Below are 26,168 nucleotides of genomic sequence, written 5' to 3' on the forward strand. Positions count from 1 at the left end.
GTAAAGCATCTTGTGAGGGTTGTTTGTCCTTTCCCATTCCTTTGAGTAAGGAAGATGTAGTAGACGACAGCCTCCAAGTACCGCCATTCTGCTAGGCTTCAGGCATCATCTTGGACTCTCTGCCAGGTTGAGGGAGTATTGTCTGTTCAATGAGGAATTTCCTTTTTGAGAATTAATGTCATCCTCCAGAATTTAAGAGGCAATGCAAAGGAGATGATTCTTTTATTTCAAATTCACCCAAATATGGTTGTTGACTACATTTTTATAAGCTGATGCTGCACCATGGCTACCCACATGACATTAGTTAGAACCAGAGAAAGCTCCATTCATCTCTGGGCTATTCATGAGCACATCTGAAGTCTTGTGTCCAGTGTTTCAAGAAAGGCCTTGCCAAATTGGATTCAGAAGAAAGAAGCTGGGGGTGGGGGAGAAGAGACATAAATCCATATGATATAGGAATAAGTGATGGAACTTAGGATTTTTTTTCCAGGAAGAAAAGAAATATTCATTAACTGAAAGAGAGAATTTCACATGGAAATAATAGTGCCCATCTTCCACCCTTTCTATCAAAAGCAAGATGGCTGGAACTCTGGTGATCTGTTGGGAATTATAGGAGGTCAGCTCTCAAATTAATATAAAGAATTAGAACTTGGTTGGGCACTGGTGGCTCACACCTGTAATCCTAACCACTAGGAAGCTGAGAGCTAAAGATCGTGGTTTAAAGCCAACCAGCCGGGGCCAGAAAATCCATGAGACTCTTGTTTCCAATTAACTATCAAGATAGTCAGAAGTGGAGTTATGACTCGAGTGGTAGAATACTAGCCTTGAGCAAAAAATGCTCAGAGACAGCATCCAGATCCTGAGTTCAAGCCCCAGGATAGACACCAAAAAAACAAGACAACAAAAACAACAGAACCAAAAAACCCACAAAAATTCCTCTTTAGATTTTTGTCATTGAGAAACTAAACTTCTTGCCCCTGTTGTCCATCAAGCAGAAAGTGGATAGTTACTTGATATAAGATTACAAAGGGGAACTGATCCTTGTGTTAAGCAGGTGAGAGAGGAAAATACACAAAGCAAATGCCTCTGAGGTCCCTTTTAATTCAGAAGCTCTGTAATTTTATGTCCCTACTTTCTTTAAGTCAGACTTTTACTATTTAAAAGAAAGGGAAAAAATTATAAACTATGCCCCATCATTAGTGTTAAGACCACTCTTCCTAACCTATGATAATTGTTCTTTTTCTGATTTTCCAACAAGCATGAATACTATGCCTCCCCCAACACACACACATTAACATATTTGCCCAGAGCTGAACCCCAAGGAGTCTTATTTTTTGGAGTCTTATCCTCACTTTGATGCAGAGAATGGACCAGGCATTAATGGCAAATATGACACCCTTTATTCAAATACCATTTTTCCCCATTTTGTGAGGGAAACATCAAATATGCTTTCATGTTTATAAAATAACCAAGAACAAAGTTCTTCTTGTTAGGAGCTTTGTTCAGATCAGATCTGGGAAAAAATCTGGTTGGTAGTGAAACAGAGGTGACCTGCGTGAGTGGGAGCCCTTTCTTCCTCCCATGGTTGACCTCACGTTTAATGAAACTGTCTTCCCAGCCCACGCCTGTGTTTCTACCACCTTGACCTATATTGACATAGAAGAAAACATCCTGGTCCCTTCCATTTTGCCAGCGTTTAGTTGGTCACCTCCTGGCATTATATAGGCTCATGGAAGTGTAGCAATAGACTACGCATGTGTTTATTAATAGTTCTGTCTGGTAAGTGTTGACCATGGGCCTACTGTGTGAGTAGTCATCTGAATGTGAGGTGCTGAGTGACAAAATCCTAAAAAGCACGGGATTTTCCTCTTTGGGGATCATTGGCTCCATCTCCTTGCCCTGCCCTACAGTATAACTCTTCCTGTGGGATGCCCATTGGTTCTCCATTTACCTACTTCCCAGGTTAGAAAATCAAGTCCTGTTTCAGCCAGATGTCCCATCTGTAGGCCGCTCTACTTGTAAAGTCCCTCTCTATTCTGGACTAGAATCCTCCATCTTCACTCAGTGATGTTGGGTCAGCTTTGAGGGCTATACAGAAAAAGCCTATTGTCATTCACAGACAAAGGTATGACAATGGTTCGCCTGTAACCCACTGGTGATTTCTTCCCCCTGCATCCCTGGTTCTACTCTAATCTCCATACCAAATGATCTCTGGCTCCACTGAATATTCCTTATGTGGCATAACTTCCTTACCCGACTCACCTGAGCTGCCCTTCTGGATGTGTCCCAGTTTGACCCTATTACTCTAAAAGATGGCAGTGTCCTGCTGAGGGTGATCCCTCCTGGGACCAGAAACTCTGGAGTCCATCTGCTTAGGTTTGAATTCAGACTCCATGCCTTTCATGCTGTGTGACCTGAGCAAGCTACTTAGTTCCTCTGTCCTTCAGTTTCTCATCTATAAAATAGGACTATAACAGGACCTACCTCATAGGTGTAGTAAGGACATGCTGGGCATGTATAAAACTTCCTAGCACAGGGTAAATGCTATATAAAATTTAAAAAGTAGTGTTGCTGCCGAAGATAATTATTATCTGCAAAAGGAAGAATAGCTGAGAAGAACTGGAGGCGTGGCTCAAATGGCAGAGTACCTGCCTGGCAAAACCAAGGCCTTGAGGTCAAATCCTAGTATTGCCAATAATAACAATGATGATGATAATAACAATAAAGAATATCAGAGAAAATAATTGAAGCCTCCCATCACAGATCATCTGCTCTCCTGTTGGCAGGAGGAAGGCCAGAGAAGAAGCCTTGATTTCTACCCCCTTCAAGTACAGTGAAGAGCAGCTATACATACCTCCAAGTATGTACCTTTCATTTCCACAAGGGACAAAAAAGGGATGGAATCCCCAGGGCTCCAGGAAGCTTCCATGCCCAGCTGGAAGCAACCAAGTCCTGCTTGCTTTCCCCAAAGCAAATATCATCAGCCAATACAGGAGAGGAAGCACAGTGGCCATTCAGCAGGAGATAGGCTATGAAGAGCAGGCCAGGCACAGGCTGGAATAGACTATTCCCCACAGAACACAGTGAACACAGCGTTCTGAACACAAAGCACACTCTATCCACCCTCAGCTTCTTGCACATTCTTGTCCCTGATGGGAAGCCAGGGATAGTCAGTCTCCCATTGAAAAGACAAAAGAGTTCTGGCACCTCCAATGTGTGAGAGATCACACAAAGATTTTCCTGCGTGTAACTCGGTCTGGCCTTTTTCCTGCTGCTGCTCATAAAATTCAAATTTTACTTCCATAGCTGTACAGCTTAATGATCTACTTGCTAACAATTATATACCACCTAGCCTTTTCACCAAAAGGAAAGCTCCCTCAGTAAACTTGCTGTTGGTGGCTGCTCACTGAGGCTCCAGCTTCTACCTCTTCTTCATCCAAGTAGAACAGCGGGTCGTGAGCTGGGTAGAAGAGCCAGCGCAAGCCCAGTTCTCTGCTGAGACATACAACATGTCTCCCTAAGGCATCATAGCTCACTAGCCTACAGTTCTTCATTTGAGAAGAGGAGCTTCCCCTGATTGGAGATTCCAAAAAAAAAAATAATAGCCTGTCAGGGATGGAGAGTTGTTGAATATATACAAGTCTCATCCTTAGTTACTCTAGAGTTTCCCAGCCCCAATTTGCACGTCTTTCTGCCTACCATTCTCTTTCCTTGCAAATATCCCACCAAACATATGGATGCTGTCACAAAGCCTGACATCACAGCGCAGATGATAGGTTTCTGGCTAGGTCCCACCCCTCCCAGACGAACTACCCTGGTGAGGGGGCTGGAATCAGCTCAGCATATAGTGCCAAACAAGTCTCTTCCCATTCCTCATTGGAAAATGAAGGCGATTTCAAATCTTAATGCAAAGTTAAAGTAATCAAGAAAGGCATGGCTCAAGTAGTAAAGTACTAGCTAAGCAAACAAACCAGTACAAAGCCCTGAGTTCAAAACCTAATACCACACACACACACACACATACACACACACACACACACACACAGACTGGGGGGTACTAACATAAAGGAATAGAACTAAAAGTCCAGACATAAACCCTCACATTTATGATCAACTGATTTTCACCAGGACACCAAAACAATTGAAGGGGAATAATAATTTTCTCATAAATAATTGTTGAGACAACTGTATAGATACATGGAAAAGAATAAACTCATACCTCTGCCTCACACTATATACGACAATTAACTAAATAAGGATCAAAGACCTAAATATGGGAGCTAAAATAATAACATTCTTGGAGGAACATGCTACAGGAAATCATTGCTAACCTGGATTATGAAATGGTTTCTAAAGTATGACAGCAATAGCATAAGCAATAAAAGAAAAAAGCATAGGCAAACTGGGCTTCGAAATTGATACTTTCCTGCCTCAAAGAAAGTGGAAAAAAATAACTCAAAAGAGGGAAGAACACATTTGTAAATCATATGCCTGTTAAAGTCTTGTGCCTAGAATATATAAATAACTCTAATAACTCAACAATAATAAAAGACAAATAACTATATGAAGAAAGGGGAAAAGGATCTGAACAGACATTTCTCCAAAGACTTACAAATGGCAAAACAGCATATGAAAAGATATTCCACATCTTGTCACTTTTCACTCATTACAAAAATACACATTGGAAGCACACTAAGATACCAATTCATACTCCCAGGATGGCTATAACAAGAAGACAGGTGAGAACAAATGTTGACACAGATGTAGAGAAATTGGAACCTTCACACATTGCTGGGGGTACTGGAAAGCAGTCTCTCAAAACTCCAAAAGCTTAAACATGGAGTTACCATATGGCCCACCAATCCATTCCTAGGAGTAAACCAAGAAAATTGAAAACATATGTCCACACCAAAAAAATACACAAATCTCCATGGCGGTAATAGGACTGTTTTGTTTTTCATTTTCTGGTACTGGGGTTTGAACTCAGAGATTTCCCCTTGTTTAGTTGCTTGTTCAGCTATCACTCTACCACTTGAGCATCCCTCCAGTCCTGCTTTTTTCTGGCTATTTTGGAGATGGAGTTTTGTGGACATTTTTTTCCCAGACTGGCTTCAAATGATAATCCTCTGGTTCTCAGTCTCCTGAATAGCAAAGATTATAGGTGTGAACCATCAGTGTGTCTAGCAAAAAGGACAGTGTCAAAGCTCATTTTTGGTTCTTTCCCTTTTAAAAAATTTTTAGTACTGGGATTTGAACTCAGGGCCTCATGCTTGCTGGGTATACACTCGGCTTGATCTGCTCAGCTGGTGCTCTACCACTTGAGCCATGCCTCCAGCCCATCATTCATTTTTATGTAGGTAATAGGGCTTGAACTCAGGGCCTGTGTACTGTACCTTAGGTTTTTGCTCAAGGCTAGCATTCTACCATATATGAGCCTCAGCTCCACATTTAGATTTTTGGTGTTGATTAAAGAGAGGAGTCTCACAGAGTTTCCTGAATTGGCTGGCTTTGAATCTTGACTGAGATTATAACCTCCTGAGTAGCTAGGATTAAAGGCATGCACAGCCACCTGTGCCTGGCTTATGACAACATTATTTATGATAGCAAAAAAATAGATAGAAACAACCTAAATATCTATCAACTGATAAATGCATAAGCCAAATGAAGCATATCCATATAATATTATGTGACAATAAAAAAGAATGAAATACCAATTTGTGCTACCACATGGATGTATCTTGAAAACATTAAGCTAAGACAATTACAAAAGACCACCTATTATGATGCTATTTATAAGAAATATCCAGAATAAGTACATGACAGAAATAGCAAGTAGATTAGTGGTTGTCTGGGGCCTAGCTGAGGAACCATAGGGAGTGACTAAGTGTGAGTGTACAATTTCTTCTTGGGTGATGAAATTTTTCTGGCTATAGATAGTAGTGATGGTTGCACAACTCTGAAAATATACTAAACCCCACTCAATTGTACAATTTAAGGGGCAACTTTTATTTTTGCAATTTTATCTTACTAGAGCTGTTATTAAAAAAAAAAAAAAAAAGATGGAAAGCTGAGAGCCAGTGACTCATGCCTATAATCCTAGATACTCAAGAGGCTGAGATCTGAGGACCATGGTTCCAAGCCAGTGGGGCAGGAAAGTATGCTCAACTCTTATTTCCAGCTAATGAAAAGCTGGAAATGGACCTGTGGCTCAAGTGGTAGAATGTCAGCCTGAAACAAAAAAAGCCTAGGGACAGGCTCCAACTTCAAGCCCCAGACTCAGCACATGTACACACACAGCCACACACACACACAGGATGGGAATAAATGATCCAACTGATGGTATATCCCTACAGTGGAATACAATACAGAGATTTTATTCTTTAAGTAAAACTATATGTAATTTAACTAGAACATAATCCCAAAATACAAATAAAGAAAATGTTATTAAACAATATATATTATACTATGGTTTTCTCAAGTAATTGTACTAACTACATAGAAGGAAGAAATCTAGGAGTATAGGCCTAGTTGTTGCTGTTTTCTGAAAGATGAAATTACTATTTCTATCCTACATACTTACATTGTCAAAAATTTTTTTACAGGATGTGGTATCTTTAATTAAATTAATTAATTAGTATGATTGTTGGCACTGATGTTTTAATGCAAGGCCACGCACTTGCTTAGTTTGCTTGTGTGGCATTCTACCACTTGACCCATGCCTTAAGCCCTACTCTTTACTTTTGGAGGCTATGTGATAGATTTTTCTGCCCCGAGTAGCTTTAAGCCACAATCCTCTGGATCTCAGTCTCGTGAGTAGCTAAGATTATACACATGAACCACTGGCATCCATTCTTGATAGCTTTTCTATTTAGAAAAAAAAGAATAAAAATATTTATTTTTAGTTAGTTATTTGGTTAAGTCTCTAAATATACATTCACATATACATCTATAAAACAAACCTCTATAATACTGTTTTAACAGCTCCATAGTGTGGTTATATCATAATTTGTTTAAGTAATTCTGTTATTAAATATTTAGGTTGCTTCCCAACTTTTACCACTATAAATAGAACTTAGGTGGAAATCTTTGTGACTAGATATTTTCACATATTTTTACATAATTTCCTAAGAAGAAATTCCTAGAAGTAGAACTACAGGCCCATACGTGGGTGTAATTAAGGACCTTTGGCCAAGCCTGGTGTTCATGCCTATAATTCCAAAAACCCAGGAGGGAGAGATTGGGAGGAGGCTCATGGTCTGGAGCCAGCCCAGCCAAAATAATTAAGGAGACCCAATCTCTATCAATACACCAAGCATGGCAGTGAGTGCCAGTGGTATTAGCAATGTGGGAAGCTGTATACAGAAGCATCTCAGCCTAAGCAAGCTCAGGTTAAAAATATAGACCCTATTTAAAAGTAAATAATAAATAACCTAAAAGTAAAAAAGTCTAGATCCATGGCTCAAGTGGCACAGTACTTGCACAAGACCTTGTATTCAAATGCCAGAACAAAAAAAAAAAGGACTTTTGACCCCGACGGCAAAAATACCCCATTAAAAAGTCAGTGCCAACTTATTTCTCCAACAGCAACATCAGAGGACTCTTTTCTCCCACCCAACCTCCAATATGATCATCTTTTCTAATGCTTACCAAATTAGTAAGCACAATGAACCATCTTCATTATGCCATCCATATTCATTTATTGCTTATTAATGAGCATTTTGTGGCCTGCTTGTTGACACTTCTGGACTACTTTTCCTGTGATATTCTTTTTCTTTGCAAATTGTAAGAGTTATTTATACAATACTAGCTCCTTGTCATTAAGGCAACTATTGTCACTTGCTTTTTTAAATAAATAAGTTTTTTATTGTGAAAATACTGTACAGAGGGGTTACAGTTACATGAGCAAGGTAATGAGTACATTTCTTATCAAGTATTGTTGCCTCCTCCTTTGCTTTTCCCTACCATCCCATCCCTCCTATGTTCACAACTACACTCCCCCCGCCCCCGCACCTTTAGTGCCAAAGTTGTAAAGTTCATTTTTCAACATAGCGTCTTGAACATCTCATTGTTGCAATGGGTCCACCTGTACCCCTATTTAAATCTGTTTTTTCCCTTCCCCTCCCCAAATTATATCAACATGAAATACAGTGAAAACAGGGGTTATACCGTGGGGGAGAGACATACAAAGCAACAAAAAAAATCACCTTTATAAAAACATTAGAAACAATAGCAAGCAAGAAAAAAACCACTTGTGTCCTTATCTTGGGGTTCATTTCACCTAACATCATCTTATCTGACCTTTTCTGCTTGCCTCAGACATATACTAGTTATTGCAAATAAGGGAAACCATGGGACCTATGTTTCTTTGGGCCTGGCTTACTTCACTTAATATAATTTAATTTATATAGATCTCAGGGCCTTGCCTCTTGACCTATTTGCTTGCTCATGGCTGGTGCTTTACCACTTGTGCCAAGCCTCCAATTGGGCTTTTTGCTGGTTAACTGGAGATGGAGTCTCATAGGCTTTTCTGCCCAGAAGAATGGTTTTACACCAAGAACTCAGATTTCAGCCTCCTGAATAGCTAGGATTACAGCCACCATGACAGAATGTAAGTATATTGTATGTATCTGATCTTTTATATAGTTACTCGGCAGTTTTTTTTTTTCACATAACCTCTTTGAAGGCAAAGGTCACAACATCTTATTAATGCCCCATAATAACAAGCACACAGCCTGGAACATAGTGGAGCTCAAAAATGCCTGTTTGGAATGAAAAGATATTGTGCCTGGGGATTTGCTTTGAAGCACTTCAGTGTGGGATGGGAGACAAAAATGGGGCTCAGATGAAACAAAATTGGCCACGTGTCAATCATTGTGGAAGCTCGTGTTGGGTACATGGAGTTCATTATGCTATTATGCCTACTTTTTTAATTTCCATAATCAAAAGGTTTTTTTAATGTGAGTTTGATTGATTGGGCAACGAGAGGGAACTTCTGGAATAACAATGGTGATGGAAATGAAATACATATGCATCAAGGCCACTTTTGGAGCACAAAAACATTACAAACACAGGGCTTGAAGCTAAGCAGGCATGGAGACAATTTTTTTTTCTAGCTCAGTGACTTCGTACTGTGATTCTCTCCCTCTGAAACACATTTTTTCTTTGTAAATAGAGTATTTGTAAATACAGGTATTAATAACTCAAAAAGCCTGTGTGGAGATTGACAGAACTAAAACTCCACCTTCAGTTAACCTGGCTGCCTGGCACCTGGCAGCCGCCAGTAGTGACCCTATTGTATTCAGTGATGCCCACAGGTGCCAAGCTCCTGCTGGCACTTCCTCATGGTAGCAATCCAACATCCATGCCCTGCCATTGAGGTTCCAGGCCATCATCTTGGGTACCACACAACTACCTGGCAAAGGACTTGGTACAACAGATGCCATGAATTATATTCCTGATACCCAGAAGAGAAAATAGCTAAGACCACAACCAAGAGCAGCACCTGTGGCTCTTGACTTTACTCAACAAGTCACCAAAAAGCCTTAACTCTACATCCCAACCATCAATCAAGAACCACAGCAACAAAGCCCTGTCCTTCCTACAGCGTTTGGAACTTTGACCAAATACTTGTATCACTTGGGGTTAGGAGTGGGAGGGAGACTAAAAAAATACAGTATCTGGGTATTGTTCTCGAAATTTGACTTAATGGACTGCAACATGGCTGACATATTGAGCTTTAAAAATCAAATGTGATCTGTGTGCAGCTTTATTGCCGCTGCTGGAGAAGGAAGAAGAGCCGCTTGTGTGTATGCACTAAGTTGGGAGGAGGGAAGAAAGAGGACAAGGGGAAACAAAGGAAGAGAACAAAAGCCACCGAGTCTCACATGAACCCCATTAAAGCCAGCCCAGTCATGTGGCCTCAAGCTGTGGCTCACACCAGATTAACCCCACCCCACTCCATCAACTTCAAGAGAGTTCCTCTGCGTAATTCCCAGGGCTATGGCAGGTTATTAACACCAGGATGCAGATGTGTCAATATTCTAAGCAATATTGAAACAATGTCCCTCCTCTCTAACTTTGGTCTTGAAAATTGTCCAGCTAAGGGCTCATGGAGGGTGGGGGGCAAAGCAAGCGCTTTCAGCCTCACAGCAATTGGAGCTGCCTGTCCCTGTCACTGAAGCACATGTGAAGTGCTTGCATTGTCTTTGATCAGGAGAAAAGTGCATCCATTTCCATCACTTGAGCTGGGATGGGCAGCTGTGTAGATGTCCACAAGTCTGGGACAGTGGAGGGGGGAGGGGAAAGCCATGGACACATGGTAATACTTAACATGCCACAGAGCAAAGGATACCTGGCTGGGCAACCTCTGTGGAGTTTCAGGGCACTCTCATTTAGCAAGTCCACCTGGACTAATCTGGATGTTTCGTTCCCTCAGCAAACACCACCTGGCTAGCCCAGCCTCCACAAAACAAAAGCTGGGCGGCAGCTGTCCATCACAAGGCAGCAGCACGTCAGAATCAGGAGGGCAAGGGTCAACCATTCTCATAAGCACCACACCCAGGACCATACAAGCCTAGAGAAGCAGGAAAACCAGCTGCCTTCCACTCTCCCCTCCTCTCCATCACCTCCCCTCCCCCCACACCAGCCCCCAAACTCATCTGAGAAAGGTTTAATTTCCTTTCCCCAGACAGGGATAACTGAAGGATGCTTGCAATGCTGTTTCAAATAGATACCTCTCTCTCCCTCTCTCCTTCTCTTCCTCCCTCCTGTCTCTTCCTCTTTCTTTCTCTCCCCCCCCCCATCTCCTTCTCCCACCCCTCTTTCCCAGCCTCTGTCCTTACTGGGTTTTTAATCCAATGCTTCATGTTTACTAGGTGGACATTCTACCACTTGGGCCTTTTTTCTTACTTTTCAGATAGGACCTTTCGCTTTTGCCTAGGATGGGCCTCAGACCCCAATCCCTCTACCTATGGCCTCCTGAGTAGTTTGGATAATAGGTATATACCACCATGTTTGCCTTCTTGCTTGAGATGGTTGGGGGAGGGGGCTGTCCTTCTTGTTAACTTTTTGCCCTGGCTGTCCTGGCTGGCCTCAAACAACAATCCTCCTGATCTCCACTTCCTAAGTAGCTGGGATTCCAGATATGAGCCACGATACCCAGCCAACCTGCATTTTTATTGGAATAAATGATTTGTTTTTAAATTGATCAGCTTGGAAAGTTCCCACAAAAGGTTTTGGGGGTTATTTTGTTATTCTATTAAGCGGCATCATCCATAAAATTTTTAGGAAAATCTGAATAGCAGAATCATCATGGAGATGGCAATCTTGATGATGATAATGACAAACACTTGTAGGGAGTTCCTGTGTTCCAAGTGTTTTACACATGCTAACGCATCCATTCCTCCCCACAACCCTATGAAAGAAGTTACAGTAATCATAGCAAGGGGAATAACAATAGCAATACACAATATGTAAAGTCATAAGGGCAATTCATCATGTAAATGACAATGTAAATGATAGTACTTAACATATGTATAACATATAGTAGTAATGGAGATAATTAGCTGCATTTTTTCAGATAATGAAACTGTGACACTCCCTTTCTCCCCCCCCCCCCGCACTCCCCCCCCACATACAAAGCATGAGGTGGTGGGGTGGGCATCATTCCCAGGACATCTGGCTTCAGCAACAGAGCGCTAGCCACAGCCTCGTACTACCAGCGCCCACCTCAGAGCCTCCTCTGAAGCTGCCAGTCCAGAGAACAGCAGAGCATAGTTCTCTGAAGGACTCTGGGCTTGAACCCAGCTCTCCATTCCCCTCCTAGTGCTGGTTGTACCAGCCATAAATGGGGATAATGACCCTACCTGCAGGCTTGTGGTGAGCTTTAAACAAGAAATTGATCAAAGCCCTTGGCCCAAAGTCAGTGGCCAAGGCCAGTTTATCCCAGTGCTTGAGCCTGGCTGTACACTGGAATCCACAGGGACACTTTTAGAGGGCTTATGTCCAGTTCCCATTGCCCTTGGACAATTCTGCCTGAACAAGGAGTCAGTATGAAATCAATAATCTCCTATTTAAAGCCAGCCCAGGAATGAAGCCTGAAGCCCCTCACACTAAAGACAAGGCCCACCCTTTACCTCACTGACCCAGAATTACAGGGATGATTTAATACCACTGAATTCATCCTGTTCAATGACCTTTCCCATTCCCATCAAGACAGCACTTCATGCAGCAGGCACGTGGCCCAAGTCTCACAGAAGCCCCTTCCCCCTCCCAGCCACAAGACCCTGTGTAGGAGGAAGCATCTTGGAAGTGCTTCCACAATCAGCATCAACAACGTGCCCCAACCTCAACATGGTCAGCATTATTTCTACACAAAACACTACAGAGAAGACCCTGTAGGATGAGGGGTGGGAGGGCCTGAAAAGAGACGTTAGAAGGTAAGTATAACCAGGCCCCAGTGGCTCACGCCTGTAATCCAAGCTACTCAGGAGGCTGTCATTTGAGGTTTACTGTTCCAAGGCAGCCCCGGTGGGAAAAGTCCATGAGACTCTTATCTCCAGTTAATCACCAAAAAGCTGAAAGTTGAGCTGTGGGCTCAAGTGGTAGAGTGCTAGCCTTGAACACAAAAGCTCAGAGACAGTGTCTAGGCCCTGAGTTCAAGTCTCAGAACCAGCACACACACACACACACACACACACACCACAATAAAATTGAAATTAAAAATCCAAGTGTTCACACACTCATGTGTGTATGCAAAGAACATTCTAGGAGCCATGTCATGCTTCGTGCCCATAGAGGGCTCTAGTGTGTTCATGGACAGGGGTAGCAAGCAGCAGTGTGCTCAGAGGTGGCAGTGAAGGGAATACTGGGGTTGCCCATGGAAACTGGCAGGGCAAAGAAAACATAATCAGCTCATATTTGACAGAAGAGAAAAACTCAGGTCTGGCCCTTGGAAGAGACTGCCAGCAGCAAGGACGGGGACCATCGCAATGCCAGTTTCCTGGCTCCAACTTCCTTGCGTCTGTCAGGGCCCACTGCCAGTTGGCAAGGGGTAGTACGGAGGGCCAGGAGGGGGAAGGCAGTGAGGGGGGGACTGGAAGAGCCACTCGTTCAGCTGCTTCCCAGGAAGTGAAGGTCCCTAGTGGGCCTTGCACTCTCAGAGTGAGTCTCCTCTGCCTCAGGCCAGCCCCAGTCCCCAGAGAACTGGCCAAAGCCTTACCTGGGTGAAGGAGCCATCCTCACCACACTCCGGGACAAACACAGCCTCCTGAGGCTTCTTGGCCTGCTCCAGGGCTTGAGCCCGCTCCAGGCGACACTTGCTCTGGCCAGCATCTAAAAGGGGAGAGGAGCGTATTTCTTGTTTCACTTGGAATCCACGCTGGACACCATGGCCCCAAATGGCTGCCCGGTGGCAGGAATGCAAAAACCCCTGCCCCGATGTGAAGTGTCCACACACAACCACGGTTTCTCGTGATAAGATGATAGCAGGCTAGCCACATCTTCCTCTTAACTTGATGTTTAGAAAACGCAGTGGGGGAGAGGGGCAGTGGAAACCAGGTTGCCCATATTTTTCTCCCAAATATTCCTACACTCACTGGGGGGGGGGGCAGAAAAAATGTTCCCCTCCCATTATTTTTCCCAGATTTATTCTAAAACATGTAAGCCAACGGGACCTAAAAGATACTTTATAGTGAAAGAATTGCCAGCACATTCTTTAGAAAAACCAATATTTCTGAGGCACTCTGCTTAACCTTTTATCATTCCTCTCAGAAATCTCGGGTCTCAAACATAACTATCCACAGGAACCAGGAAAGTGATATAAATTGGCCTGAGAAGAGATGCCATCAGTTCTGAGAGCCCGTAGGACGCTCTGATGACTATGGCAAATTGGAGAATAGGATCCCCTGTGGTGTGCCATTTGCAGAAGCACAGACTTAATATTCCTAATAACTTTCAATTTGGGAAGAGATACACACACAAAAAAAAAACCTAGATTTTTTTTTACATTGAATTCTTCCATTTTTAAATCCTTCCATTTTTAAGATGCTGTCTCAAATGTTTTTATGTTTTAGAGCAGCTCAAACAAAGCACATCTGTTGGCCAACATTTTGGAATCCCTATTCAGAGCTACCAATAATGCTTTTAGCTCTATTTTAAAACAAGCCAAAGGCAAACAAGAAAGCAGCCAGAGAACAGCACATTTAAGTCCTAGGCTGTTGGCAGTGTCTAAAGGATGAGAAAATGGTTGTCCTGTCTTCCTTTACTTCCTGATGGAAAGGGCCAAAGAGAAATCACAGCAAACCAAATGACCAGATACATCCACATGCACACAGCTCAGTATACGAGCTGAGTCCTAGTGTGCTCCTATGGGCTAACACTGTGTACATGCACTCACCTTTGCATCTGCCGCGATGGACCACACCCAGGGTCGGGTCTCTGCACTTGGCTCGCTGGTACTCACACATCGACTCGTAGGACCTGCCATCGGAGGCACAGATGGGTTTAGGTTGGGTCCTGGAGCAGTGGAGGTTGCACTGAGGGTCCCGGTCACTTATTAGAAACTAGATTTAAAAAAAAACATTAAAGGGCACAGAGGTTACTTTTGCAAGAAAAGTGGTGGGAAGGCCATGACTTACAGTACTAACTTGCCCCTGGAAAGCAAATTTCAAAGAAATGCAAAGTCAGAAAACTCTAGAGGTAAGCCAGGGGCTGGTGGCTCACACTTATAATCCTAGCTAATCAGGAGGCTGAGATCTGAGGATTATAGTTCAAAGCCAGTCTGGGAAGAAAAGTCCATGAGACTCTCATCTCCAATTAACCACCAGGAAACTAGAAGTAGCTCTGTGGCTCTAAGTGGTAGAATGCTAGCCTTGAGCAAAAGAGCTCAGGGCCAGCGCCCAGGCCCCAAGTTCAAGCCCCATGACTGATTCAAAAAAAAAAGGAAGTGAAAGGAACTGAACAACACAAAGTCTAACAGAGAGGTGTTTACTCTTCATGAGGAAGTCCTATGCAAAGAAACCATATAAAGTACCACACTGGTCACCACATCCATCCAGTACAATAGAAATGCTTTCTGTACAATAGAAACTCTCTGTCAATAAGGAAACTAAAGACTAGAGAGAGATAACTAGTCCAATGTCATGTAGTTCTGAAGAATAGAAGAATTTGAACCTAAATCTGTTGAAAATAAGGTTAAAGCTCTAATCTCTAGGACATTCATGCTCCCTATCCACAAGGATGTCTACTTGTACTTCTTCAAATCAACCATCCACTATCTAGATCCAAATTCCTTCTTTGGACTCATTTTTCTTTATTAGACAATAGAATCGAGCCCCACATCCATCATCCTCCCATTCTGCTGACTGCCCTCTGGCAGAATGTGAGTTATTTTCTGTGAGAAAGGTATTTCCTGATTTTAAAAACAGCAATAAGAATCAGCTTGAGAAAGGCCAAGCTAAACATACTTCTTCGGTACAGGAATTCTCAGGCACCTTTGATTCACTCTTAGGAACTATGACTCTCCAAGAGGTACAGTGAATTGACCAAACCTGCAAATGATTTGCTACTTCTCCCTTTGTGTTAGTGTCAAACCTTGATTCAGACTTACCTGACTAGGAAAATGCTGTAGAAGTGAAGTGCTATTTGAGGACTTCTGTGCTAGGCTATGCAGAAGTCTGCAGCTTCTTGCTAAGCCTGTTCCAGTTCCCACTATGGGGGAAATGGCTGCCAGTAAGAAACCAAACGACCTTGAGATACCACACTGTAAGAAGTCCAAGTCAGCACGTGTCCAAACCACATGGAGAAAGAAACATGCTATCAACCCAAGTCCACCTGGCACCTGACTGCAACCAACAGACATGAAAATAAGTAAAATAAGTAACTGTACAAGACACTCCCAGAAGAACCATCCAGCTGAGCCCAGGCAACCACAGACTTGTGAGCAGTAATAATATTCCACTGTGTTTTTTTTTTTTTTTTTTTGGTCCAGTCGTGGGGCCTGAACTCTGGGCCTGGGTGCTGTCCCTCAGCTCTTCAGCTCAAGGCTAGCGCTCTACCACTTGAGCCACAGCACCACTTCCGGCTTTTTTTTTTCTTTTTGCTTATGTGGTACTAGGGAATCGAACCCAGGGCCTCATGCATGCAAGGCAAGCACTCTACCACTGAGCCACCTTCCCACTCCACTGTGTTGAGCTATTACCTTTTATGATCATTCGTCACAAAGCCATCAATAACCAGACCAAGTAGCATATACAATTATGCATCTTCCAAATCTAATTTAACCGCAAGCCTGTTTGTTAGTGAATCTCTGTTGACAACTACAGGACACAGCCAGAAAACAGTAATTGGACCAGTATAATCCAGAAGTTTGGATATGAAGTGACACCTCCCCACACACCCTGCACCAAAAGATTGATGTATTTAAGGCTTGGTACTATTTGGGGAGGTTCTAGAAACCTTAGAAGGTGGAGCCCACCTGGAAGAAGCTGGTGGCATGTCCTAAGGAACTATATATTGTTCCAAGCCTTACTTTTCTCTCTCTCCCTCTCCACCTCCCCCTCCACTCTCCTTCTTTCCTCCTTCCCTCTCTGTTCTTGCCCCCTCCCATCTGTTTCCTGTCTTCCATGAGATAGAAAACCTCTTCCATGCACACTTACCTCAGATCCAAAGCAATGGAGCTAGCCAATTATTGACTAAAACATTTGAAACTGTGAGCCAGAATAAATCCTTGCCCTTTTTAAGTTGTTTTGTCAGGTATTTTTGTCACAGCAACCAAATGCCTAACCCACAAGGCAACTGTCTGGGTCTGGAGACCAGGGTCTACTGTCCACCTCACTCAGCAGAGCCCTGAGCACACTGGACTCTCTCAGTGGGGCTGGAAGGAGCAACACCTGCCAATGTCACAGGCACACCTGGGGTTGCTGGCAATGCTGACGTTGACTCTATAATCATGCCAAGCCTCAGTGGGCTTGATGTGCCTGGCGGACAGGGCTGTCTTCTCTGGAGGTCATATTTGGTGTCTGCTCCCACAGTAGACTCTTGGTGAACAGCTTCTGATTCATGTTTTTCAGCTTGGTCAATGTCTTTGCTGGTGGTATCAGTTTACAGCAACTAAGCGTAGTGCAGCTTGGTCCTAGAAGCCTGGGCATCAGGCCGAGCCATGGGGACAGATCCCAGCACGCACACATGCACATTGTTTAATGTTGGGGAAGTTTCATGAGAAAACTAATTTTCTCATGAAGACGCTACTCATCCTGCTTCTTTTATAAAATTAGTCAACATCAACCCAGGTGCCAGTGGCTCACGCCTGTAAACCTAGCTATCCTAGAATGAGATATGAGGATCATAGTTCAAAGCCAGCCCAGGGCAGAAAAGTCCACAAGAGTTTGTCTCCAAATTAACAACAACAAAAAGCCAACTAGAGAGATGGCTCAAATGATAGAGCACCAGCCTAGTAAGCAAGCCAACCTTGCCCAAAGTTCAAACCTAAGTAATAGCAATCATCATCATCAACAACAACAACAACAACAATAATAACAAAGTTAATACAAGTCTTATAGAAAGTTCTTGCCATGTCTTTTTTAACCTAACTGGCTTTAAGAGAGAGAGAGAGAGAGAGAGAGAGAACAAAAGATGGATAGAGAAAGACAACATTGCTTTTCAAACCTGCAGAGGTTGCCTTGTCTGCTCTGCTGCCCCTGGAAGAGGAGAGCCACAGGTATCACCGTGGCATTGAACCACAGGACAAAAATCCAGTTGGAAAGTGGCTTGCTCTTTACCACAAAGACTCATGGTAGCTATGCCAGAGACCAGCTTAATAACAAGGAGAACACCCTGTCTAAAACCAGACAGGTTAAAGAGCCTCCATTCCCCACCTATCCCAACCCACGGAGATGGTCCTCATCTTCAGAGGAACTCTCAAAAGATTCAGTTTGGAAATTACTGGCCCTTGAGGCCCTGTAAAATGTTCGGAGACAGCACAGGGCCATCGCTAAAGACGATCTTGAATCGCCTATGCTGCCTCATTTTCATCTGCTTGGGAACTGTGTGTATTTGTGACTGCTTTTAAAAAAACAAGCCAAGCTCTATAAAATGGAGCTTTAATAGAGTGACTTCACAGAAGACATTACTCTGGGTCCACACAAACATGGAGGATGAGGCAAATCTCCAGTCTGCTTGTCCATCTGCATAGCTACTCTGTAGTAGGAGCCCCAATCTGCTGGGACCCCAGACAACACAACCAGCAGGGCACCTGCCCACCAAAAGTTTCCACCCTAGGGTGCAATACAGATTAAGAAGTTCCACACAGTGTGATAGAAGGACATGATCCTAGGAAATCTACAGTGCTATAAAGCCACTTTTCCAGGATGTTTGTGCTGATACAGTAGCCATAAGCTCTGGGTGGATATTAAGCACTGAAATATAGCAAATACAACCAAGGACCAAATATGTAGCTTGCATTTGATTTTAGTTAATTTTAAGAGACCACATGTGGATAGTGGCTGCCATATGTAATAATCTAGCTATAAAATTAACAGACCAAGACCTGAAGGAGAGGGTGGTCTTCAACTGAGATTCTGTTGTTCGTTTGGTTGTTGTTTGGTTTTGTGTGTGCATGTTTTTGTGTGTGCATGTGTGCTGGTGCTGGGTCTTGAGTTCAGAGCCTCCACACTCTAGGTCAGTCAAGGCTGGTGCTCTACCACTTGAGCTATACCTCTATTTTTAACTTTTTGCTGTTTAATTAAAGATAAGAGGCTCATTGACTTTTCTGTCTGGGCTGACTTCTAATGGGATTGCAATACTCAGATCTCAACATTCTGAGCAGCTAGGATTACAGGTGTGAGCCACCAGTGCCTGTCTTTATTTATTTTTTTGAGATAAGGCCTTGCTATGTAGCCCAGGCTGGCCTGAAACTCACAATTTTCCTACCTCAAGCTTCCTAGGACTACATGTATAGGCCACCACACCCTGCCTCAACAGAGTTTTTCCTAGTTGAGCCAGACTAAGACTGATTCGATGAAGGAAAAAAAGAAACAGACTCTGGAAGTCATTTCTGCCTTTTGAAACTAGACAGTAAATTAGGCCATTACTTATGGGCCAACAGCCAGAATATCTCAGGCGTTTGTCACAGTCCAAATGAAGTTACAAAGGTAGTTTTATCCTCCTCTTTTACAGGGTACAGGAGCCACAGGCTAGAAGTAATCAACATCAGCCTGTGGCGACGATAAGAATCCTTAGCACAGATAAAACCCAAAAGAATGGGAGTTATGCTAGTAGGATATGAACAGAAGTCACATAAATACTTGCCATGGGTTCAAGTACAACCGTAATTGGTGGAGATTCTTGAAGATGGGCAGAGGCAAGCAGTCTCCCCAACAAGGCAAACACTGGGCACTGGGCCATTTCCCTCTAGAAGGGAAATTGTATTTTTTATAACCATCTCCACATAGATTTCCCTTCCTTCTCCCTAACCAGAAGACAATGAAAGCAAAATAATAACGTTAAATACAATTGCATAATACGGAAACCAAACAAAAGGGACCAGGACAATTGAACATCTGAGTTTGTCTCTCCCATCCTTTCTCCTTGGGGAATGGATGCCTCCAAACATTCTGGTAAAGTGGGATGGGCACTTGATATACATATAAACAAGTCATCCTCCCTACTGGAAGAGTAAGCTACTGACAGAAGCTGCCTTTGTCATGGGCAGGGATCAGGACAGACAAAAATCAGTGTTGGACCAATAATCCTTTTCATCTGAAATGAGCACACACTGGCCCCTGCCCTCCAGTCTCCAGCAAAGCAAAATACAAACCCTACCACAGCTTTTGCCCAGAGCCCAGAGAGACCACCCCAATACCACAAGCTGTGTTAGTTTTGACTGACTGCCAAGTTTCCATGACAATGTAAGGAACAACAGAGCCAGCCTAAGGCTCCATCTGGGAGGAGATGTTCAATTCTTTCTAACACAGAGCAGTTCTCACACATTTAACTTCCACCTGCTAGCACTGTGCTGATTGAACCAGCAGCCAAAACTCTAAACAGATTTTTAACTCTGGTAACATCCATATGTCTTTATTTTTCCCAGGTGCCTATAGAGGAGGAAGCAGGAACCATGCTAAACAATCTATTTGGTGGGTTGGGAAGTATAAAATCCACAAATCCTTCACAAATAACATCAAACTCAAAAAGTACAGGTCAAAGAGCAGAATTTGAGATTTTCCTCTAATAAATTCATATGTAACACAACCTCAAATTCTTGCTTTCGACGTTTTTTGCTTCACTTATCTATTGCTGCAAAGCATATCATCCTCAGCTTAGAACCTTTGAACAATAAAGGATCATTCCTTATAATTTGGTGGGTCAGCAAGGCTCGGCAGGAAGACTCTTCTTTCTCATTGGTGGCTGCTGAGGTAATGAACCTGACTGTCATACCTCAACGTGCTATAGAGTTTGGCTGGTGCTGGGATGTCCACGATGACTTCATTAGCTAAGCTTCACCTAAGCTGGCTGGAATGCCTGTGAACTGGCTTTGCCTCTCCTCTCTTATCCACAGTGTCTTCCTTTAATTTTTTACATCCCACCTAAATGTATGACTCTTTGCCCCCAGCCTTCTTTCCCTATTCACACTCAGATTCCACATAGCCACTGGGGTTATCAACCTAAAAAGCAAATGTTTTCCTGTTTTAAATACCATCATTACCTTCTTTGGAGTTCCTGCTGCATTCTATTCAAACTTCTACCAACCCCCCCCCCCAATATTCTGCATTATCACTTATCTGCAAGCATGTCTACAAAAGACTACATACATGCTATTCCTTTCATCTATACATGGGTCTTAGCACAGTGCCTGACCCCAAATCATTGTTCAGAATCAATGAATGCAAACCAAACCTAAAACATATCACAAATAAGCATCTCCTATTCTATCATGTATAGTGAAAAGACATGTTCTTTGTCCAATTCCCACCAAAAGCTCTTTTGCAAATCAGGCAGTAAGCTGATACCTCAATGTGCTGAGGCCCAAAGAACTATATGTCAAGGTAGCAACTGGCCATTAAAGCCAATGTGGTTAGCACTGACTTCTCCAGCAGCTACCATATGCACTGATTGAAAACAATGTCCAGATGATAAAAACGGATTCATTATTAAGACCATTTTTCCCCCTTATTCATTTTTTTTCCCAGATTCAATGTTGAAAGCAACAGTGAGTTTGCAGCAACTGCAAACATCCAATCTGTCTATTTGGAAGGAAAAAGAAAATAACCAAACCACTTATTTGTATGTTTGCTGGCTAGGCCAGAGGCATGGTACAATCCTAGCCTTACCAGATGGTTCTTTCCTGTCATAGAACTTGGCACATACTGGCCACTCTCCAGAAAAAGTGCCTCCTCCTTATAGACTCTTATCTCAGTGCAAATGCTGCTCTCTGAGAGTGTCTGACTTCCAAAGCAGGTCAGGATCCTTGTGGCAAGCCCCCCGCCTTACTTCCCATTGTGGCCTGGGCCACATCGTGGTTAAATAAATAATTGGGTAGTTACACATTTCTTGCCTAACCTCTTCATCTAGGCTAAAAGCTCCCTGTGGGCAGGATTCAAGATCTAGTGTCTTAACATTGTATGCCTGGTACCCAGCAAGGGTCTTGTCTAAAATGATCTGCATAAATACTCATTGCATAGATGAATGAGGATGAAGCCAGGCACATCAAGTCCATGCCAGCCAAGTATGGGGCTACAGGCCGTGGGTCCCTAGGCTTGACCAGGGGCAGGGGCTCTGCTGTGAACTCTGGGAACAATGGGTGGCACGTCTGGAAATAAATATTAGAGAAAAAGGCTTGGGAAACAAAAAGAGTTTCTCTCCAAGAGGAGATTTTTTTTTTTTAAGTACACAAGCTCAAGATTAAGCAAGTTAAGCACTAAAAGGCATTTAAGGGCCAGGTGCTGGTGGCTCATGCCTGCAGTTCTAGCTACTCAGGAGGCTGAGATCTGAGAATTGCAGCCCATTTGGGCAGGAAAGTTTATAAGACTCTTATATCCAATTTACCACCAAAAAGCCAGAAGTGGACATGTGGCTCAAGTGGTAGAGCACTAACCTCAGGAGAAAAAAAACCTGGAGGTCAGTTCAAGCCCCAATACCAGCACCAAGATAGATAGATAGATAGATAGATAGATAGATAGATAGATAGATAGATAGATAGATAGATAGATAGATAGATAGATAGATAGATAAGATAGATAGATAGATAGATAGATAGATAGATAGATAGATAGATAGATAGATAGATAGATAGATAGATAGATAGATAGATAGATAGATAGATAGATAGATAGATAGATAGATAGATAGATAGATAGGTAAAATGGCTTTTAAAAGAGGGCCTTAGTGGAAGGTCAATCTACTGAAAGGAAAATAGCCCTCCTGGGACCAATGCCTGAAGCATCACTTTCCAGGGCTGTGTGCTTGCAGCCCAGCCTCTTCCTCTCCAGCCAGTCTCTAGATACTTGCTTCACCATCTGCAACACTAGTCATTGCCCTTTTCCTCCTGGGCTGCATAGGACCAAAGGGCAGTTTCACATAAAAACTGGGCTCACCCACCACTATCAAATCCATCATGACACTGAACACCCACATCCTCACTCACACTCACCCTTCCCTGCCCCCATCACCCCTGCATTTACACAGGTGCGAAGGAGCACCCTCCCTCCCAGCCTGCAGCTTCAGAGAGGGCTGGTGGAGATGAAGGAGGGGAGATAAGGGAGGTCAAAGGGAAGGGGAGGTCTGGGAGCAGCAGCGTCTGCTCTCCCTCGGCACACCTCCCTGGCGGGCCTGACAACAGCATGCCCCCATTAATGGGCTTTTCACACTGCTGAAGGAAAGCAGACACCCCCCTCCAGCTGTGGGGCAGCTGGAACCACTTCTGTTGTTTTAGCCAGGAGAAGCTTGACCTTTGTCACCCCACCACCCTCCCCTCCCCTAGGGAGGAATTTAGTGGTCACTTCACCCCTACCCCCAGCCAGCTTCCCTCCTCCATAGCCATGGGATGACCTGTCAAAGCCCAGGGGAGGGGACTGTCTTTCGCCAGGTGCCACAATGGGGTAGGAGTACATTTGATAAAGCAGCTGAGACCCCAGCTTTACCAATCTGTCTATACCCAAACTCACATCCCATGCTAGTTTTCGAAAGTGTAGGTCAGGGCCCAGGTCATAAAATTTCCCAAACATGAAGCCTTATTCTATATGTAAGAAGCCAGACTAAAAACTCTTGTCATGTAGTAAAATGATTCAATTTCTATGACATTCTTATAAAGACCAACCTAAACAGACAAAAACCACAACAATTATTATCAGGGACTGGAAGTATGAGGAGAAGCATGAGAGAATGTTTGAGAAATGAAAATTTTTTTGATCATGGTGATGACTATACAACCATAAAAATTTGCTAAAATTCATAAAAAGTGTTCCTCAAAAGGCTATTGTAAGCCAGGAGCTAGCTAGTGACTCATGCCCGTAATCCTATTTACTCAGGAGGCTGAGGTCTCAGGATCATGATTCAAAGCCAGCCCACGCAGGAAAGTGTGTGAAATTTTTATCTCCAATTAACCACAAGAAAATCAGGAGTGGCATTGTGACTCAAAGTGGCAGAGCACTAGCCCTGAGAAAAAGAGCTCAGGGACAGTGCCCAGGCCCTGAGTTCAACTGACTAAAGAAAAAAAAAGGCTATTGTAGAACATGTAAACTATCAATAAATAAATTTCAATAAAAAAGTGAACAACATAAAAAACAAAACTAATACTAATGGCAGTATTAATAATAATTCTAAAGGCTGTTCACCTTTTAAGATTCATCAGACTCCAACAGGCATGCTCAGAGGTTCCTAAAATTCTCCATTAACCCTCTTCAATTACAAAGCATTGAATTAGGTGCATTGGGAGTTACAAAAATAAACAAGAACACAGGCTTTGCTGATCTAGTTGCAAAGACTGAGCGGGTTACAGCTAACTCCATGGGGACTGTTTTTGAAATCAGCAGCCAGGAAATAAAACCTGAGTCTCAAACAACAGATCAAAGAATAGAATATGTGAAAAATGGGATGCCTAATTCTTATACAAGGAAAAGATTTGGGGAGAGTCATCTATAAATGGCCAACCCCCTACTATGCCTCAGGGCTATGCCCAGTGAATGCCAGGCAGAGTAACTCCCGGGTGTTCTGTAGGTTTCAGAGGGAGAGGTTAATTCAGACTAGAAGGAGTCTAGATGATTTATCATGGAAGGGGCTGTAAACTGGACAATGGAGAATTTCTACGACTAGGAAGGGACGTCTAAAGGACATTCTAAGCTACAGAAACAGACATAAGTGGATGAGCAAGCCAACTTCAAAATAAGTAAAGAAGTAACAATTAATGCAGAAAAGCAAGGTTCTAAGGCCAGGTTATAGGTGAGATCTTGAGATTGAGGAAGGTCTTAGAAACCCACAGCTAGGCTCTTGTTTATTTGTTTTTAGAATTATAAGTCACTGAAGGAAGTAAAGGACAGGATCAGCTCTGAGTTCTTCAAATCTCCAGCAGGGTTATAAACATAACAGAGCAGGAGGATCCTATGCCTGAATATGGCAGTTCAGGGGCATATGTGGACCAAGGAAGTGGCATAGTATCCTGGTAAGCATGGCCACACTGCAGGTGATGAGTTTAGCAGACTCAAACCTGTTAGCAGCCTACAAGAACTGCAGCCTCAACACAGCAAGTGATGATCGAGGCTCAGCTGTGTTGCTTTCTCCCTGAGAGCTGGTTTCCCAGGCCATCAAACAAATGTACTGGGTGGAAGCTGAAACCATTGTATAAACTAAGACCACTATAAGGACCAAATAGCTGTCTGCAGGAAATGGTAACATTTCATCACAGCTTGCCTATGGGACTTCCAGAAGGAAAGGGAAGTTGGGGTGTCACAGCATCTTTTTCACTGAATGAGTTCAGTCCTGCAGCTTAAATACCCTTTAGGTTTCCATTCTCCTCAAGCACCTACAGGGCATCAAACCTTTTCATCACCGATGGCACCCTTTATTTTTGTTCCCTGCTTGCACCCCAATCACTAAACACCAACCTATAAAACTCAGGAAGCAAAAGCTAAGAGACAGTCATGTGCCCACCTCTTTCTTGTCCTACAAACTCTGCCACCAGAGTAAATAAAAATGTCTCTTATTCCAGATCAAATATAGGGCTCTTGATTGTTCTAATCTTCACAGCCTATTAGCACCAGAAAAAGAGTGCAAATTAAGTTGACCGTGTGATCAAGGGGCCACAAAATGGTCTTCTACTTGGGTGCATCCAAAAGATTGTTGATAATATAAGAAGCTGAGCAGGGCACTGGTGACTCACGCCTGTAATCCAACCTCTCAGGAGGTTGAGATCTGAGGATTGTGGTTCAAAACCAGCCCAGGCAGGAAAGTCCGTGAAACTCTTATCTCCAGTAAACACCAGAAAATCGGAAGTGCCTCGAGCCCCATGACTGACAAAGCGAGAGAGAGAGAGAGAGAGAGAGAGAGAGAGAGAGAGAGAGAGAAAGAGAGAGAGAGACAGACAGAGACAGAGACAGAGACAGAGACACAGAGAGAGACAGAGACAGAGACAGAGAGAGACAGAGACAGAGAAGCTCAGACATGTGGAGGGGAATGATGTGGATACAAAGGACAAAGAAAGACTTCCTAAGTTGGTGCTAAGTGCCCTGCCCCCTCAGCCCTATGACACATGAAAGGTTATAAGGGATTGCAAAATTAGCATGACCTCTCCAGCTGGCAGGAGCATTTTATTCTGCCAAGGCTAGTGCTCCTTACAAGGTTATCCCGAACACTCTGCAAGCTCTGCCCAGTGACATGCTCGAAAGTTTCCTTAGATGATTACTAAGAACAGAAATATCTAACATGTCACTGAGTATCCTGGCATGTGGCTACAACAGCCCCACACTCCTGTGCCAATCATCCCTGCCCCACCATACCGTGTGCTTCCATCGTCAGTAGTGTTTTGCTCCCCGTGATATGTGATGTGTGTTTCACAACTGGAGGAATGAGAGAGGGGATTCATTGGGATTAATGACTATGGAAGGTGTATGGATAGGATGGGGTTTGGCCCCAGTACAGCTGGGTCCTGTGTAGTGACTGAACCTCTCTGGCTGGAAAGA

General features: G+C 43.3%; 1 protein-coding gene across 4 annotated transcripts in view; it reads right to left on the reverse strand.

Moving 5' to 3' along the window:
* The window catches only part of Smoc1 (SPARC related modular calcium binding 1), a 177,582-nt gene that overhangs the window by 81,047 nt on the left and 70,367 nt on the right, over positions 1–26,168 (reverse strand). For all 4 annotated transcript variants that reach the window (XR_006149445.1, XM_042692841.1, XM_042692838.1 and 1 more), the window contains exons 2-3: positions 14,396–14,561; positions 13,220–13,332 (exon numbers count right to left, since the gene is read on the reverse strand). Coding sequence is in view for 3 of the 4 variants with exons in the window: in XM_042692841.1 (XP_042548775.1) it covers positions 13,220–13,332; positions 14,396–14,561 (279 nt within the window). In the remaining variant the exon portion in view is untranslated. The remainder of the gene's footprint in view (positions 1–13,219; positions 13,333–14,395; positions 14,562–26,168) is intronic.

Source organism: Dipodomys spectabilis, unplaced genomic scaffold (genome assembly GCF_019054845.1).
Source record: "Dipodomys spectabilis isolate Male_0828 unplaced genomic scaffold, ASM1905484v1 ptg000157l, whole genome shotgun sequence".
Classification (NCBI taxonomy): Eukaryota; Metazoa; Chordata; class Mammalia; order Rodentia; family Heteromyidae; genus Dipodomys; species Dipodomys spectabilis.